Genomic DNA, 14,058 nt, shown 5'->3' on the forward strand with positions numbered 1-14,058 from the left:
ACGAACCACGAAGCAGCATTTCCCAGAAGCACCAGGCTTATAGGTGCACAAGGCTCCTCTCCAGGCTCTTCCTAGGTGTAGCCTGGTCTCTCAAGGGCAGGACCCTGCTGGCCGCCCACCTCCGAGCCTGAGCCTCCTGTGGCAGCCACCACTCAACTCCTGCCAGAGCGCTTGCTTGCCTGCGCGCAGCAGGGCTCCTTCCCTCGACTTTCCACCAGGGGGCAGTGTTAGGACCCCTTAGCAGGATAAGGCATTCAGGGAACCTCCAGCCCCTGCTAAGCAAGGGTCCCAGGAGCCTGTCCTAGGGAAAAGCAGCCAAGCTGGGTGCCCAGGAGCCGCTCACAGGCTGTTCTCCATCTGCTCCCAGGGTAACAGCAACAGTGCACACAGTGCTTGGAGAACACACACACACCTGTACTGCCGAGCACTACAGTCCAATTCCAGGGTCCGTAGTTGTGAGCCTGTGTGCTACCTGACCTCTGACCTGGGATCCAGAGCGTGGGGGTTTCCTCCCTGGCCCTCTAGGAACCGGGGAAGCAGGGAAACGCCCCCAAGCCCACCAGCACCAGCTCCAAGGCTCAGAAAGCCAACTTCTCAAGCTGTGCACTAAGGATTTTGCTGGCTCCTGGGGGAAGGGGGGAGCTCAGCTTGAGCTGAGAGATTCCAAGGCGCTCTGGCAGCACCATGTTTCTGCCAGCAGTGGTTGCGGAGTGACATTTGGAAAGGCCGTCCAGCCGACCTTCGGGTGGACGGGGTGAAATGCCATGCATATTCTTTTAGAGCCACAGTGTCCTGGCAGGGGCAGAGTATTCCTTTCGTATGGACAGGGGACAGCTAGTTTTCTGCAGTCTTCCAGAAGATCTGCCTCTCAACCTTGAGAGAGCAATGAGCTTGCTGCTGAGGAAATGACATTCCCAGGCTTAGCACACCAGGAGCTTTTCTAACGCTCATCTTCCTTTCTGACCAGACATGGCAGGAACACCATCCTGGCCCTTCACGCTCTCGGTGTTAGAAAGGCCCGCCTGGCAGGCTTTGCAGATGGCTCTGGGTGTGAGCGGCACCCTTCCCTCCCAGCCTGGCAGAGAAGCAGAGGCACGGGAGCCTGGCCAGTGCTGTTTCCCACGTGCACGCCTTCCCCTTGGAGCTGGTTATGCCTTAGCCCTTGACCTTAACCCTCAAGATTGCTTCCTCACCAAGACCCTTCCAGCACATCCCAGCGGAGCTATGGAAGGGCAGAGGGGTAGTTGTGTGTTGTGCAGTGGGGTGCAGCCCTCGTGTCTCTGGCGCATTCACCATGCCAGGGTTAAGTCTTCTGGGTCCCAGAGTGAGGGAGCAGAGTTGCCCTGTGTTGGGACACTGGCACTGTCTGTCTGAGGACAGCCCGGTGTTGTGACAACATGCCAGCAAGCTGGTCACATGCCCTCACCGAAGCCGTCTGCAGGAAGACCTCCTCAGAGGATTAGGCTTCAAGAGAGCAGGAAGAGCGTGCATGTGGCGTTCACCGGGAGCAGGAGCTCTGAAAGCCCAAGTACCAGCTGGGGACTGGACCACACCAGGTCCTGCTGGGCTTTGGGCCTGAGGAGTCAGAATTGCCCCAGTCCCAGCTCCCGCAGCACCAGGCGGCAGGGCCTCCAGCCTTTCAGACACGGCTTCCCCCGTTTACCCGGAAACACCAGCATGCACAGGGACGTCCCGTACTCTGTGCTGACACAACAGGTCAGCTGTCAGGGAGCCCTGGCCAGGTGTGCATGAAGCCTCCTGTACTTTGCGTCCTGTGTGTGAGTGTGTGTGTGTTGGGGGGGGGGGGAGATCTGCAGCAAGAAAATTTCAGACTTCAGAGTTGAAGACAAGATTTCAAAATCTGGCTTTAAATAAACATGGAATTAAAAAAAGAGAGAGCACACACGGAGCCTCCAACAGCCAAAATTAGCAGCAGCCAGCCCTGGGCAGGGAAGCCATCTGTGAGCGTGTGAGGCGGCACACAAGTCTGGGCTTCTCGCTCCAGGAGGACCAGCCGGGGACGGCGGTGTGGTGGGCCAGGACACGGTGGAGCTCCCCAGGGCTCAGGGCTGGGTGTCTTTTGACTTCAGGGTATGGAGAACAATTTCCTCTGCCACGACCTGAAAACACCTTCAGACATGTTCAAGGCGACTGGGTTTAAGAGGCGGGAGCAGCAAGAAAACAAAGGAGACGTTAGTTTGGGGATGAGTAAGCACAGTAAGCAGGGAACAAGGGTTGGCTTTCCTCTTTCCCCAGGGAAGCTAAATGACCACCCTGGCCTGTGGAGGGCACGGGTGGGCACGCCAGGCCTGCCTGTGCCTAGCTGCCAAGCTGCCATCCCACAGCAGTCTTGCTCCGGTGACAGGTACACCACGGCTCAGCTTTCTCATTCACCCACCTATGGTTCAATCCTACCACCAGCTGGGTGTGCACAGAAGGCATGGGTGTGCCTGGCACAGGGTGGGCTTTCCCTGTTGCCAAGTGGCACCCTCATGCCAGCACTCGAGGCTTAGTCTTGTGTGCTTCAGCTGCAGGCCGTACCTCCGCGCCCCGCCGCCCCTCCTCGGTACACCCATGGTCCTCTGAGCACACTTGGCCTGCTGCAGAAGGGTTCGCTGCAGAGCTGCAGCCTGTCACCTGCCTGAGTTATTTAAGTCTGCATTGTCAGTTAATGTATTCTAATAGGCAAGTGGGTGACCGAGCTGGCAGACACAGGATGACGCGGAAATGGAAGAGAAGAGGCACCCAAGGAAACTTCAAGGCTTGTTTGCGCCCCTGCGCTCACCCCCGCGCTACCTCCCACAGGCACCTGGAGTCATGCCGAAGTGATGTGCAGATTACATAAGAGGGCGGGTGCTGGGGAAGTACCCCCACACACACACACGGGGCAACAGGGCAGGAGGGAGGTCACAGCTCCCACACCTCTACTTCAGCAGAAAGGCTCTGTCTTCCTCCGCCTGCCTGGACGGAGGCTCTCGGGGAGGCCACAGCTGGACCAGAACTTTCTAATGTGGCTAAGAGGACAGAGGTAGAGCCAGGCGACACTCCAGACAGCAAAAGACCATGCTCACACCTCCACCCTCCAGGAGAGCGCCCGGTCTGGCCCCTTCCTGCCAGCCACACTTGATATGTCTGAGAGGGAACAGGAACCGAAATGGCCGGGTGTGCAGAGCTGGCCTGCCCCCCACAGTGGCAGGCAGGACCCACAGGGCGGCTAAGGAGGTGCAGTGAGGGAGGAAGGCGGGTAGCAGGAGCATCCCAGCAGGCAGCACAGGCAAGGCAGAGGCTGGCCCTGCACACCCTCTGACCTGCAGCCTGGGGCCCGCAAGGTCCTTTGCTCCACATTTCCTCACTCAGAGCTAAGATACGCCACATCCTTTTCTTTTTTCCTCTTTGGAGTGGCACCAGGAGGCAAGCCCAGGGCCTCAAACGTCCCCAGCCGGAGCTGTGGGTTTGCTGTCTAGTGGTACGTTTGCTACAGTTCAGGAGCCACTGCTCACACATTAACTGCAGTCCACAGTCCACTCGGCGCCCAGGTTCACTTAGTGTCCTTTCTGCCCAGGACACAGCAGGACTCCAGGGGACATCAGTCTCCCTGTGTCCTCAGGGGGTTGGGGGTGGCAGCCTCTCTGCCCCAGTCATGATGGGTGACATGGCAGCATGTGGAGCTGAGCAGGGTCTACTGTACTGTCCCTGCTTGCCTTGGAAGGGGAAGCTGAAGAGCAACAGGGAGTGCCCGGGCAGCGAGTGCCAGTCTGTAGGCATGGCTCTGCACCCCAACTCCTCTACCACTGCTCTGGGGGTCTGGGAGGCTAGGGGACCTGCTCAGGAGCCGCAGCAGGAGCCCTCCCTGTGCAAACTGACTGGAATGGACTCCTTAGACCTGGGCCTTCTCCTCACACTGCACCCTGTGCCTGTCAAGGTCAGGTCTCAACCTGTCCCCTTCCACTGCAGCAGGCTCTGCCTTGAAGGCCAGAAAGAACACGAAGTGGCTGCTGGCAGCTGAAACAGGCTTCCTGCTGGGAGGAGGGAGCTTTCTACCAGGTTCTCTGTGTTCTTGCTGATAAAGTTCCAGCCATTGAGCTGGCCAGCCATTAGAACTCTCCTGAAACTAGAGCCATGTGCCCCCCCACAAGAAGGCTTCTGCTCTCAGGCCTGGCCCAGCCCCCCCCCCGCCACGACCATGGCGACAAGGGTGTGGAGAGGAAAAAAGGCTTTTCCCTACTCAGAAGTCTGTCTTCAACTGTCTCTCTCCTACTCTAGAACTTTCTGCTTACCTATTGCAAAAGCTTCAATCAGGAATGAAAACAGAATTCTGATTGGGAGATCCATCCCTTGGGAGAGAAGAAAGGTGGTGGGGTGGGGGTAGGGCAGGGTGGGGTGAGGTGGGATGGGGTGGGGTGAGGTGGGATGGGGTGGGGCGGGGTGGGGTGAGGTGGGACGGGGTGGGGCAGGGTGGGGTCGGGGTAGAGAGCTTTCACCCCATAGGCGCAGGTCTCCCACCGTTTCTGGAGACCTCAGACCAACGGCCACCCTCCTAGGCCAGCAGAGTGGCTGAGGATAGAGGTGAAGGTGGGGTTGAGTCTGCTGGGGTCACTTCCCAAAGGGCAGCTTCTGCTGAGCACAGACTCCCCATCCAGAAGCCTGTCTTGCCAGGAGAACAGCTTGCTTGAAATGCAAAGGCTGTCATCCTGTAATTAAATCTGAGACCCCCCCTTCCCACATGACGCCGGGATGAAGCCACTTTATATAACACAACTAAAAATAAGCTTGTGGAGACACACACACTGGGCTCCCTACCCCCAGCCTGTCTCCAGAGCTGCCCACCCTGAACCCTGACCTGCAGCACCATGGCTCTGAGGCTGCTCCTGCCCTGGACCTGGCCTCAGCATTACGTGTGTGGAGAGCGTGAGGCCAGCACTCATCGGGTGGCCACGCGGGTTTATGGCTGGGGGCCGCAGAGCTCCACTCAGGGAGGAGTGGGTGGGGAAGCCAGCGGCATATGGACACTGTTCTGTCTCTCCCTCAGTGGCCCTCCCAGAGCTGCCCATTCACTGAAACCTGCTCCCATCCACCCTGACTTGTGGCGCCCACCTCAGCACATTGTAAGAGCGGCAGAAGGTCTGGGAGGGCGGCCGTCACCATCCTGGGTGACACTTGTCACTGTTCCTCCTGGGAAGATGCAAGAAGAGCCAATGACAACAGGTCCACCTTGACAGCGGCTTCCTCTGCCTGAAGGACAGAAGTGGGTGCAAGCCCACCCTTGGGCCATAATTTTCTAGCTATCAGGCTGCTGCTCCCCTAGGAAAGGAGTAAGAGGAAGTTTGTAGCAGGCTTTGGGTAGGGAGCAGTCAGGGAAGGGTGGCCTCCTCACTCCACTCAGAGCCACAGTCTCGCTCATCTCTGGATGTCTGGCTTACAATGTACCCACCCACTCAGCAACCTCAACTCCACCCTTGATGCCCCCTACTACGGAACAGGTTAGGAAGGCCTTTCGGAACACTGCAGAAATCTGGACTCAGCCTAGGGTCACCCCAATGGAGAGCTGCGGGAAGATGTCCTCAGAGGCTCGATGTGAGCACAGGTCCTGACTGCCTCTGTCCTGCCCCAGCCACACCCCACAAGGTAGTCCTGTCTGAGCTAGCCTTTGGTCACCGGCATTGAGCTGCAGGCAGGACATAGACATTTCAAGTGTCCTGACACCTCTCTTCCCACTGTGGGCTTCTTTTGTGGCTGGCCAAGCCTCCTGCCAGAAGGACAGGCCTCAGGTCTGCCGGAAGACAAGCTGGCCTGAGTCTGTCAGCCACATGAATGTATGTGCTCTTTGCACAGAAACAGGGTGACTGTGGGTAGGCGGGCCCAGGAAAGGGCCTTGGGATGCTGCAGAAGGGGGTGTGGCCCAGACCATGGGAACTTTTCTGGGGGAGCCCTTTCCCCTCTCCCAGAGAGATCTCCTGTTTTTGTTGCCAGCCTCCACTTCTCATTCTCCTCTACGGCCCTGATCTTCTGGGGCTACACATGGACGGGCTGCCACTACCCCTGTACACTGGCTTCCGGCTGGCCTTCAGATCAGTGAGGGATCAGCGTCAGGCTGCGCAGACAGTATACCACACTGTCTAGAGAGAACAGGGAGGGAGATGAGGGACAGCTACGCCCAACCAGCTGCATGAGCAGTATTGGACAGCCCCTACTCGACGGCCAGTCTAAGGTGGCTCCCCATCACTTGCAACAAAAAGAACCCGGGAAAACAGACACACAGGGATGTACACTGAAGTGACAGAGAGAAAAGAGGACACCAACACTAGTAGCTGAAAGAACAGGAAACCAAATCGCTGTCCTGGGCTTTCTAAGTCCTTCCATTTCCTCCTTCCACAGGTAGCAAAATGAACAGGGGCCCGTCTGAGTCCTCTACTAACTGCTGAGGCCTGACAGCCGTGCAGTGGAAGTATCCTCCGGGTTGCTGAAGGAGTTGAATGACCAGCTGTCCAGGAAATGGATGGGGCAGCGTTATGTTTAATTAAAGGGAAACATTCAGCTCTGGTGTTTTACAAGGTAAAGCAAATAATTCCTCTATGTTCATCTAATTTACGTAAATATTTCTCCAAAGGAACGGTGCTGGAACCCCGCATGCCAACCTGGTCAGTTTCCTCAGCCAAGCCTTACCCACTACCTTTCTCAAACCACCATCCACCAGGCAGCTCCAAGCTGTGCTGGGAGGGAGGCTCCTCCCCAGAAGCTTTCCACCCACTCCCGCCCCCGCCCCTCACTCCCTCGCACACCCCCCCCCTAGGAGTCTCTCCATGCCCCACTCGCCCCTCTTCTGGGTCCTCTCCCCAGAATCCTAGACCCTGCTTGGACCCCATACTCCGCCCAGCGTCTGTCCACTTCAAGGACCCGCCCGAGGATCCAGCTTGTCCCGATCCTGCCTCCAGGGTTCAGGAACCTCCCTCTACAATTCAGCACCCTCCTCCGTCTCCACCCACTCCGGCCCGGGGCGTCCTCCCTTCCGGAAGACCGTCCAGGGTCCACGCGAGCCTCGCCGACTCACCTGCAATAGTGCGGGAGCCACCGGCTCCTTTACCGCACTCCTGCGGGACCGTCCCCTCGAGGGCCCGCGGCCCCGACCGCTGCCCCCCGAGTGCCGCCTCCACGCGCGCTCACGCCGGCGCCACCCGCACCGCCCACAGCCCGCGCTCGCTCTTCCTGCGCCACCCCGCCCCCGCTTCCCGCCCCCAGCCCGGCTGTCGTTCCGACCCCCTCAGGCTGCTCCGGGGCCTCCGCGCAAGCCGCGCCTCCGCCTCCCAGTGGCCGGCCAATCGTCGCTCGTAGCCTGCCCCCTAATCCCGCCTCTAGCCCCGCCCTTCGCCCCCGCCTCCGAAATCCACCAATAGAAAGGACGGCGGAGGAGCGGGCCTGGCGGTTGCCTAGCAGCGGTTGGGCTGGGCGGGGGCGGACAGCCGGGGGCGGTGATCCGGGCGCGGCGGGGGCGGGGCCAGGGGGCGGGGTCTTCAGGGGGCGGGAACCTTCGGCGGCTATAAAAGCAGCCGCCGCGGCCCGCCGCGCTCTGTGGTCTTGGTCTGCGCGCCTTTTCCCGTTGCTGCGGCTATCGCCTTGCTTCTCGCCGCCCGTGCCCCTGCTCTGGTCTGTGGTGTAGCCGGGACCCAGGACCATGTCGCTTTCACGCTCGGAGGAGATGCACCGGCTCACGGAAAATGTCTACAAGGTGAGTTTTCAGCGAGGCTCCGAGTGTGCCCCTAGTGTGCTTCAGGCCCGAGCAGGGCACCGGCTCCGGGACTGCGGGTACGGTGGGCCGACCTTCGATTGGTCACAGGTGGCCGCGCCCGCCCAGGGTCCTTATGCCCGCCGCGGCCCGCGCCGTCCCCGAGCACGGGTGGACGTCCCCACCCCGACGGCGCTGCTCAGCCCCCGCGCGCTGCCCCAGCGTCCGGAGGGAACTAGCAGTGCTGGGCCTGGGCTACTCTGCGACCAGGTCTGGTCCGCTGCACCCTGGAGTGAGGGGAACAGGGAGCGGGGGCGGCGTGGATGTTGCAGGCTGCCGCGGTCGGTCGCCCTGCGCTTGCTTGGCGCGGTGGCATCGTGGGGCTCTTCCAGGCGCTGTTATGCCAGCCTCTGGGCACTTTTTCCTCAACAGGCTTTCCCTTTCCACAACTCCTTTACGGGTGTTAATGTTCGTGGCCCAAAGTGGGAGGTCGAGCGCGGACAGGTTGGATGGGTGGACAGATAATCCGTCATCTTATGTAACCGCAGAGGGAGAAGACTAATTGTGTAGGAGGCTGACGCGCCTGCTTTTGCTTCTGATATGTGTTAAGAGTCGCATTCACATCCTCCTATGTGAAATGACAGTTTCTCATGGAAGAACTGCAGAGCTTTTTGCAAACCCCCTGTTGTCATGTTATGCCTTCGCCTTGGGTACAGATGGACGAGCTGTTTCCCATTTCTTCAGCATGGGTTCGCACAGACCTAGACCCCACCCCCAACACAGCCTGGGGCTCCCTGATGGAACCATGCTCACTGCAGTTCTCAGTGACATTTTTTTTTTTTTTCAAGAGAGAAATCCTTCCCCTGCCTAGTCCATGGCAGTCCTCTATGCTTTATTTCAAAACTGTGTAAGTGAAAGGCTTGCGATTAGTCACTGGCTTTTTTTTTACACGGAGTTGCTGGTTCATGGCTGAATGGGATTGTGGTCTGCTTTGGAGCAACAGTTTCTGGTTGTTCGAGCCAACCATGGCTGCTCCTTCCTAGGCAGTGGCCTGTGAAACCCTCTTAGCTGTGCTAACTCTGCTGCTGGCGGCAAATGGAAGCTTCTAGGGTGGCCCCTTAGGTTTCATCTGAAGTCCGGGGGGGCTGATTGTACTTTAATTCGTCGTTTAATAAGGCTTTAAAGTTGTAGTTACATGTGTCCGGAGGAATCCTGAGTGGAGCTCCACAACCGTGTTCAGGCTGCTGGCAGACAACATTCAGAACAGCCTTTGGGCTTGTACATGTAGGATCCGCACCCTCCCCGGCGTGCCTTCCCTCTTGATGTCTGTAGAAGCACACGCTGTCGGGGGAGGGAGGTTTATTAATTATTAGTCATTAGTTCCATTGCCGTTTGCTCTGTACTGCAGGGGTTCAGGAGAGAAGTACGGTCACAGTCTGCCCCTCCCCGTTTTCCTTGCTTCCTCACTAAAACATTAAACAGGAACTTCCGTGGTGAGCATCATGCAGAGGATGAGGAGTAGCTTTGCTCTGGAGAATCCCACAGCTCTCTTTAATACAATTCGTGCCTGGGCAGTCAGCCTGCACTTCCAGGCTTCACCCACATGCTGATGTAATCCATCTGGATGTCCAAAGTCAGGGCTGTTGCAGCGGCACAGAACCTGTCTGGATCGCAGCACTTGGGGACATTCAGCAGTGGTTTCAGGCTCACAGGCTGGAAGGTCTCAGTGGAATCACTGTGGCTCTGCCGTTCAGTGGGGCAGTGGCTGGTATGTCCTCCATGTGGATGTGCGCTGATGAGGTGTTCGTCAGCTTTTGAGGTTTTGGGCACAGTTAGGGTGGAGATGTCTAAAGGGCTGCAGTGTAGGCAGGTGGCTCTTGGACCCTCTGGGGGCTTGGCCTCTGAGTCTTTGACTCCTGTGCTCAGTTCTCATTTTGTATTTTGTCACTGAGGAGGCCACGGTGTGTGGTAGCACTAGTACAGGCTTGACAGCTTTGGCATGTGGGCCAGGGAGATACCCAGCCCACACAGAAGCACAATCAAGGGAGAGCCAGAGCCAGCAGCGTACAGCTAGCTCTAGGCCCGTTCAGCCAGTCTGCCATGCTGTCTTCTCCTGGGACATGTGGCTGCTGACTCCCTACTAGAGGGTGTTCCTAGGCTGGCTGGTGCTTGCAGACATTCTGGCAGTACCTCTTGGGAAGGCCGGGATGTGGCTCTGTTCGGTGTCACCCGCCATGTTGGCCTGCTGTTTGCTTTGGCCCTTGCATCACTTCAGCTGCAGTTCTGAGTGGTGTTTGCCTTGGCAAAGAAGGATGCTTGTCCTTGGCCCTGCTGATTAAGAATTCGAGAATAAAATGTACAGTTTTGATTTTCCTCCTGGAAGAACGTAGACTTTGACCTCTTTCCTGGTGGCTCAGTTCCCTTGGGAGCTGTGTCCTCGGGGAATTTCATGAAAGATGAAGGAAAGAAAAACAGGACAGCTTCGTGACGTGCACCAGGAGCTTATCCATAGGCCATAGGCCCTGCAGAGACAGGGAGCCTTAGGCAAGGAAGGCCCCTCCCTCCGTGCACAGGCAACAGAAACTGGAGTCTGATTGGACTGGTGTTCGCCCTAGGTAGCACCTGGATTAGCATAGATTCTGGAGGTTGGGCCTACTGCCCCAGGTGAAAGTGTGTTTTTAGAATGAAGTCAGCCCAAAGCCCCAGCACCTTCTGGGCCCCTCTGAGTGTATAGAAGGGGCTTCCATAACTTGATGAAGCCCTAGTGGGATGAGAAGAGAGTGTCATGTTAGCTAATTTGTTGTTTTCGAGACAGGATATCACTAGGTAGCTCTGGCTGTCCTGGTACTCATTATGTAGATCTGAGTGGCCATGAACTCACTGAGCTCTGCCTGCCTCTGCCTCCTGAGTGCTGGGATTACATGCCTGCCTGGGTCCTAGGTTGAACTCTGGCTGTCAGCTCAGTGGCAAGCACCCTTACCTGGTGTGCCTTCTTGCCAGCCCAAGTAAGGTTTTTATTTTTTCACTGTTGTTGGTGGTAGTGATTTTCTGAGACTGGGTGTCAGGTCAGCTACACCTACCTCAGTGTCGCTATGTAGCTGAAGATGACCTGGAACTCCTGATTCTCCTGCTTTCACCTTCCAAGTGTGCCTGGCTGAACTTAGTGGTTTCTCAAGGATTATAGCTCACAGGAAGCGTTGGCTTCTGGGTCTCCATGACCCTTAAGGGCGGCAGTCACTTCTTCAGGGACAGTGCTGTTATTCCCCCCTGATATGCAGCCTGGTAGAAACTGCGCATGGTGTGATTCTGGGGCCCGGGGCAGTGTGTTTGGTGTTACTGCCGGCGGCTACCTGGTCATCTTCCCCACAGGTGGCTATTGGCAGGAAGCTAGCCTGGCCATGCTGTAACCGTCCAGTAAAGGTGGCAGGTACCATGAGGTTCCTGGAGCAGTTGAGCTGATGCTTGTATTCTGATTGCTCACGCCTGGCAGGGGGAGTCCACCACCATTCCTCCAACGTTCCTCTCCTTTAGAAGGGGGTTTTGGGCAGCTGTGGAAACGTGGGACCATACCCTCTCTGCTCTGATCAAAGTGGTACTGATCCCTTGCTTTCAGAAGGGCACGCTGGGTGTCGACAGTGACGGGTTTCTCACAGCACTGATTGGCAGTGCCTGCCTGCTGCTAGGGGTGAGGCCACGATGCTGTGTTCCTTTCTGGGTACACACGTGTGTCCTCCTTTCGTATCATAGGCACTTCCGGGCGGGCCTGTCGGTGGGAAGGCTGGCTCTGCTCCATGAGTGGACCACCTGGGCCTGTCTTTTGAGCACTTCTTTCATATGCTACCTGTTCTTGTCCACTGCCAGCACTTTAGTGATGGCAGTTCAGACCCTGTCTCCTGTGTAGAGCAGTCACAAGAGGCAGCTTGTTTGTCCTGCTGACCTCTGAGCTGAGCAGCTCTGCAGCCCCTTTTCCCAGGCCATGCCCTGTAGGTCATAGGTTGGCTTATGAAGTGCCTAGTGCTTGGTGCATTGTTGCGTGCGGTTCATGTCTGCTGGAGGAGGTGACCGTGCTGTTCCAGGGGCGCCTGGGGCTCAAGGGCGTGGTAATCTTCGTGTCCAAAGAGTGCTTTGCCGTTGCCTGCTGTGTGAGGGGTCTTTCCTGGTGTGTAAATCTTTACTGGCTTACGGCACACACTGGCTGCGTAGCCAGTCCTGGGGTCGCAGAGAGGGCTGGTGCTGCTCCTGGTTCTTGTCAGCAGGAGGGCGCTGGAGGAGTAGCTGCTGGAAACTGCTGCGGTTGTGTTCTTGGAGTGCAGCTTCTGAAGGGACAGCCCCGAGGTCTGCGTTTGACCCTTTGCTTGGCATAGGTGACAGGACCTTGCAGGGGAGGGCCTTCTTCTTAGGAGCTTGAAGAGGCAGGTCACAGAGAAGCCAGGGTACAACCTGTCTTCTCACTGAGTGACTGTAAGTCCTATTCGAGAGCTGACTGTCACTGCAGGAGCAGAGGGAGGCGTCTTTGCTTAGCCACTTATGGTCCCCTCTGTGCTAAATATCCTGATCTAGCCTTGCCTGTGGCCATGATTGTGTGGACACTCAACAGTTGATCGCTGCTGACGAGGGCTGTGCCTGTGCTGTCTCTCTATCCTGCTGCTCCTGGTCTGGGCCTCCCATGCTGCCTTCCTGACCTGGCCTAGGGCTCTCCTGAGACCTCAAGGTAGAGAAGCTGCACTCCCCTGAAAGGCCTGTGCTCAGGACAGCTGGGCGACTGTCAGCTTACCCCGTTTAGCCCAGTGTACACTGTGTTGTGCTGTGCCTGTGCCTGGAATAATTACTGACGGGCGTGGACCACACTGGCACCTTCCTCCAACCCCCTGCTCTGAGTCATCCCCAGCCTAATTGTGCAAGTACAGCTGCATGATGACTGGAGGATCCTTAACCTGGGGTGGTAGGAAGGTCGAGGGCCACAGCTGCATCCCTGAGCTGTTCAGACTACAGGTCCAGGGAAACCTGCCCTGGCCAGTCCGAACTGCCCATCAGAACCCTCCCTGCACACGCCATGTGCTCCCAAGACTCAGGTCCAGTGGTAGGAAAGGCTCTACCACTGCGCTCTACACTCAGACCCTAAATAACCCTAAAGAAACAGCTGCAGTGCCCGTGTGGTGGCCCATGCCTGGGGAGGCAGAGGCAGGCAGATAGATCGCTGTGACTTCCAAGTGAGCTCTGTCTACACAGAAAGTCCCAGACCAACCAGAACTACATATAGTAAGACCTTGACTCAAAACACGTGCATGCACACATGAAAGACACACACACAGGCACTACTGCAACAAGTACGACATCAAAATCCCAAGCCAAAAGAAAACTTTCTCTCTCCCTCCTCCTGAGGTCTCTTACATCAGGAGCAGAGGTATTCTGTGTAGAACTTCTCACACACTCTTCACCTTGAGCTAGGACATCAAGCCTGGCTTCACCAGGCCCTGGAGTGTCCACAGACCCAGTCCAGTCCGAACTGCCCATCAGAACCCTCCCTGCACACGCCATGTGCTCCCAGACACTCAGGACTCATTTGGCCTTTGAGCAGGGTAACTTATCTCCCTGATACACTCTCAGGGCTTGCAGCGGTGGCCAGGCTCCGCTGGGAACCTAGCAGCAGTTGGGGTTGACTGAGTTTCAGAAGAGGTGACATTAGGATTGCCGTCTGCCCACATTCAAGGGTGTGCTTCAGCCCTTGGCCTGAGGAACATTGGCCCAGCACGTGCTGTTTCCCTGGAGGTGATGACCCAGGTGTGTGGCTGGCAAATCAGGTCAAAGTGTTAGCAGCAAGAGATTTGTCCTTCTGGGTTCTGAAGTCCCTTGAGCTTGGTCCCTTGTCAGAGGGATTAGAAAGCAGGGGGCAGGAAGGGGGAAAAGTGGCCAGGGTGGCATGGGGAAGGGAAAAAGGTGGGATGTTAGCTGATGGTTTCCAAGGAGTCACCTTGAGACCTGGGGCAGGCCCAGGCTTTCTGTCTGTGCAGGCCTCTTGCCACTGAACTGCTGCCAGCGTTGGCAGGAAGTCCTTTGGGCCTGCCGTGGCGCAGTGGGGACCTGCTATCCAGCCCGCTGAACTGTTTCCTACCTTCCAGCTCTAGCCAGGGTCTTCTCTGCCAACTCCGAGTAGGCTGACCTAAAACAATGTCTGGCCCTTGGTCTTGGGCAGCAGCTGAAAGCCTTGCTGGCCCTTTCCCCACTTAGCAGTGTAACCTGGGCTGTGGCATGAACACTGGGACAATCCTGGGGTCTGTGGACACTCCAGGGCCTGGTGAAGCCAGGCTTGATGTCCTAGCTCAAGGTGAAGAGTGTGT

The 14,058-nt window shown here is 57.3% G+C and overlaps 1 protein-coding gene and 1 long non-coding RNA gene across 5 annotated transcripts in view; one reads left to right on the plus strand and one right to left on the minus strand.

Annotated features, from left to right (window-relative positions):
* Positions 1 to 1,847: 1,847 nt before the first annotated feature.
* LOC129665729 (uncharacterized) lies at positions 1,848 to 7,227 on the minus strand. 2 transcript variants are annotated; one of them, XR_008718410.1, is made up of 3 exons: positions 7,049 to 7,227; positions 5,095 to 5,172; positions 1,848 to 2,151 (listed from the first exon to the last, which is right to left on the minus strand). It is a non-coding gene; the product is annotated as an uncharacterized LOC129665729 (long non-coding RNA). The 2 variants fall into 2 exon arrangements; XR_008718409.1 differs by having other exon boundaries at positions 5,095 to 5,301.
* Positions 7,228 to 7,573: 346 nt separating this feature from the next.
* Positions 7,574 to 14,058, plus strand: part of Baiap2 (BAR/IMD domain containing adaptor protein 2) — a 64,061-nt gene continuing 57,576 nt past the window's right edge. For all 3 annotated transcript variants that reach the window (XM_055592036.1, XM_055592038.1, XM_055592037.1), the window contains exon 1: positions 7,574 to 7,723. In XM_055592036.1, the coding sequence (XP_055448011.1) occupies positions 7,670 to 7,723 (54 nt within the window). In that variant the 5' untranslated portion in view covers positions 7,574 to 7,669. The remainder of the gene's footprint in view (positions 7,724 to 14,058) is intronic.

The sequence above is a fragment of the Psammomys obesus genome, unplaced genomic scaffold (genome assembly GCF_907164565.1).
Source record: "Psammomys obesus unplaced genomic scaffold, mPsaObe1.curated_primary_1811, whole genome shotgun sequence".
Lineage (NCBI taxonomy): Eukaryota > Metazoa > Chordata > Mammalia > Rodentia > Muridae > Psammomys > Psammomys obesus.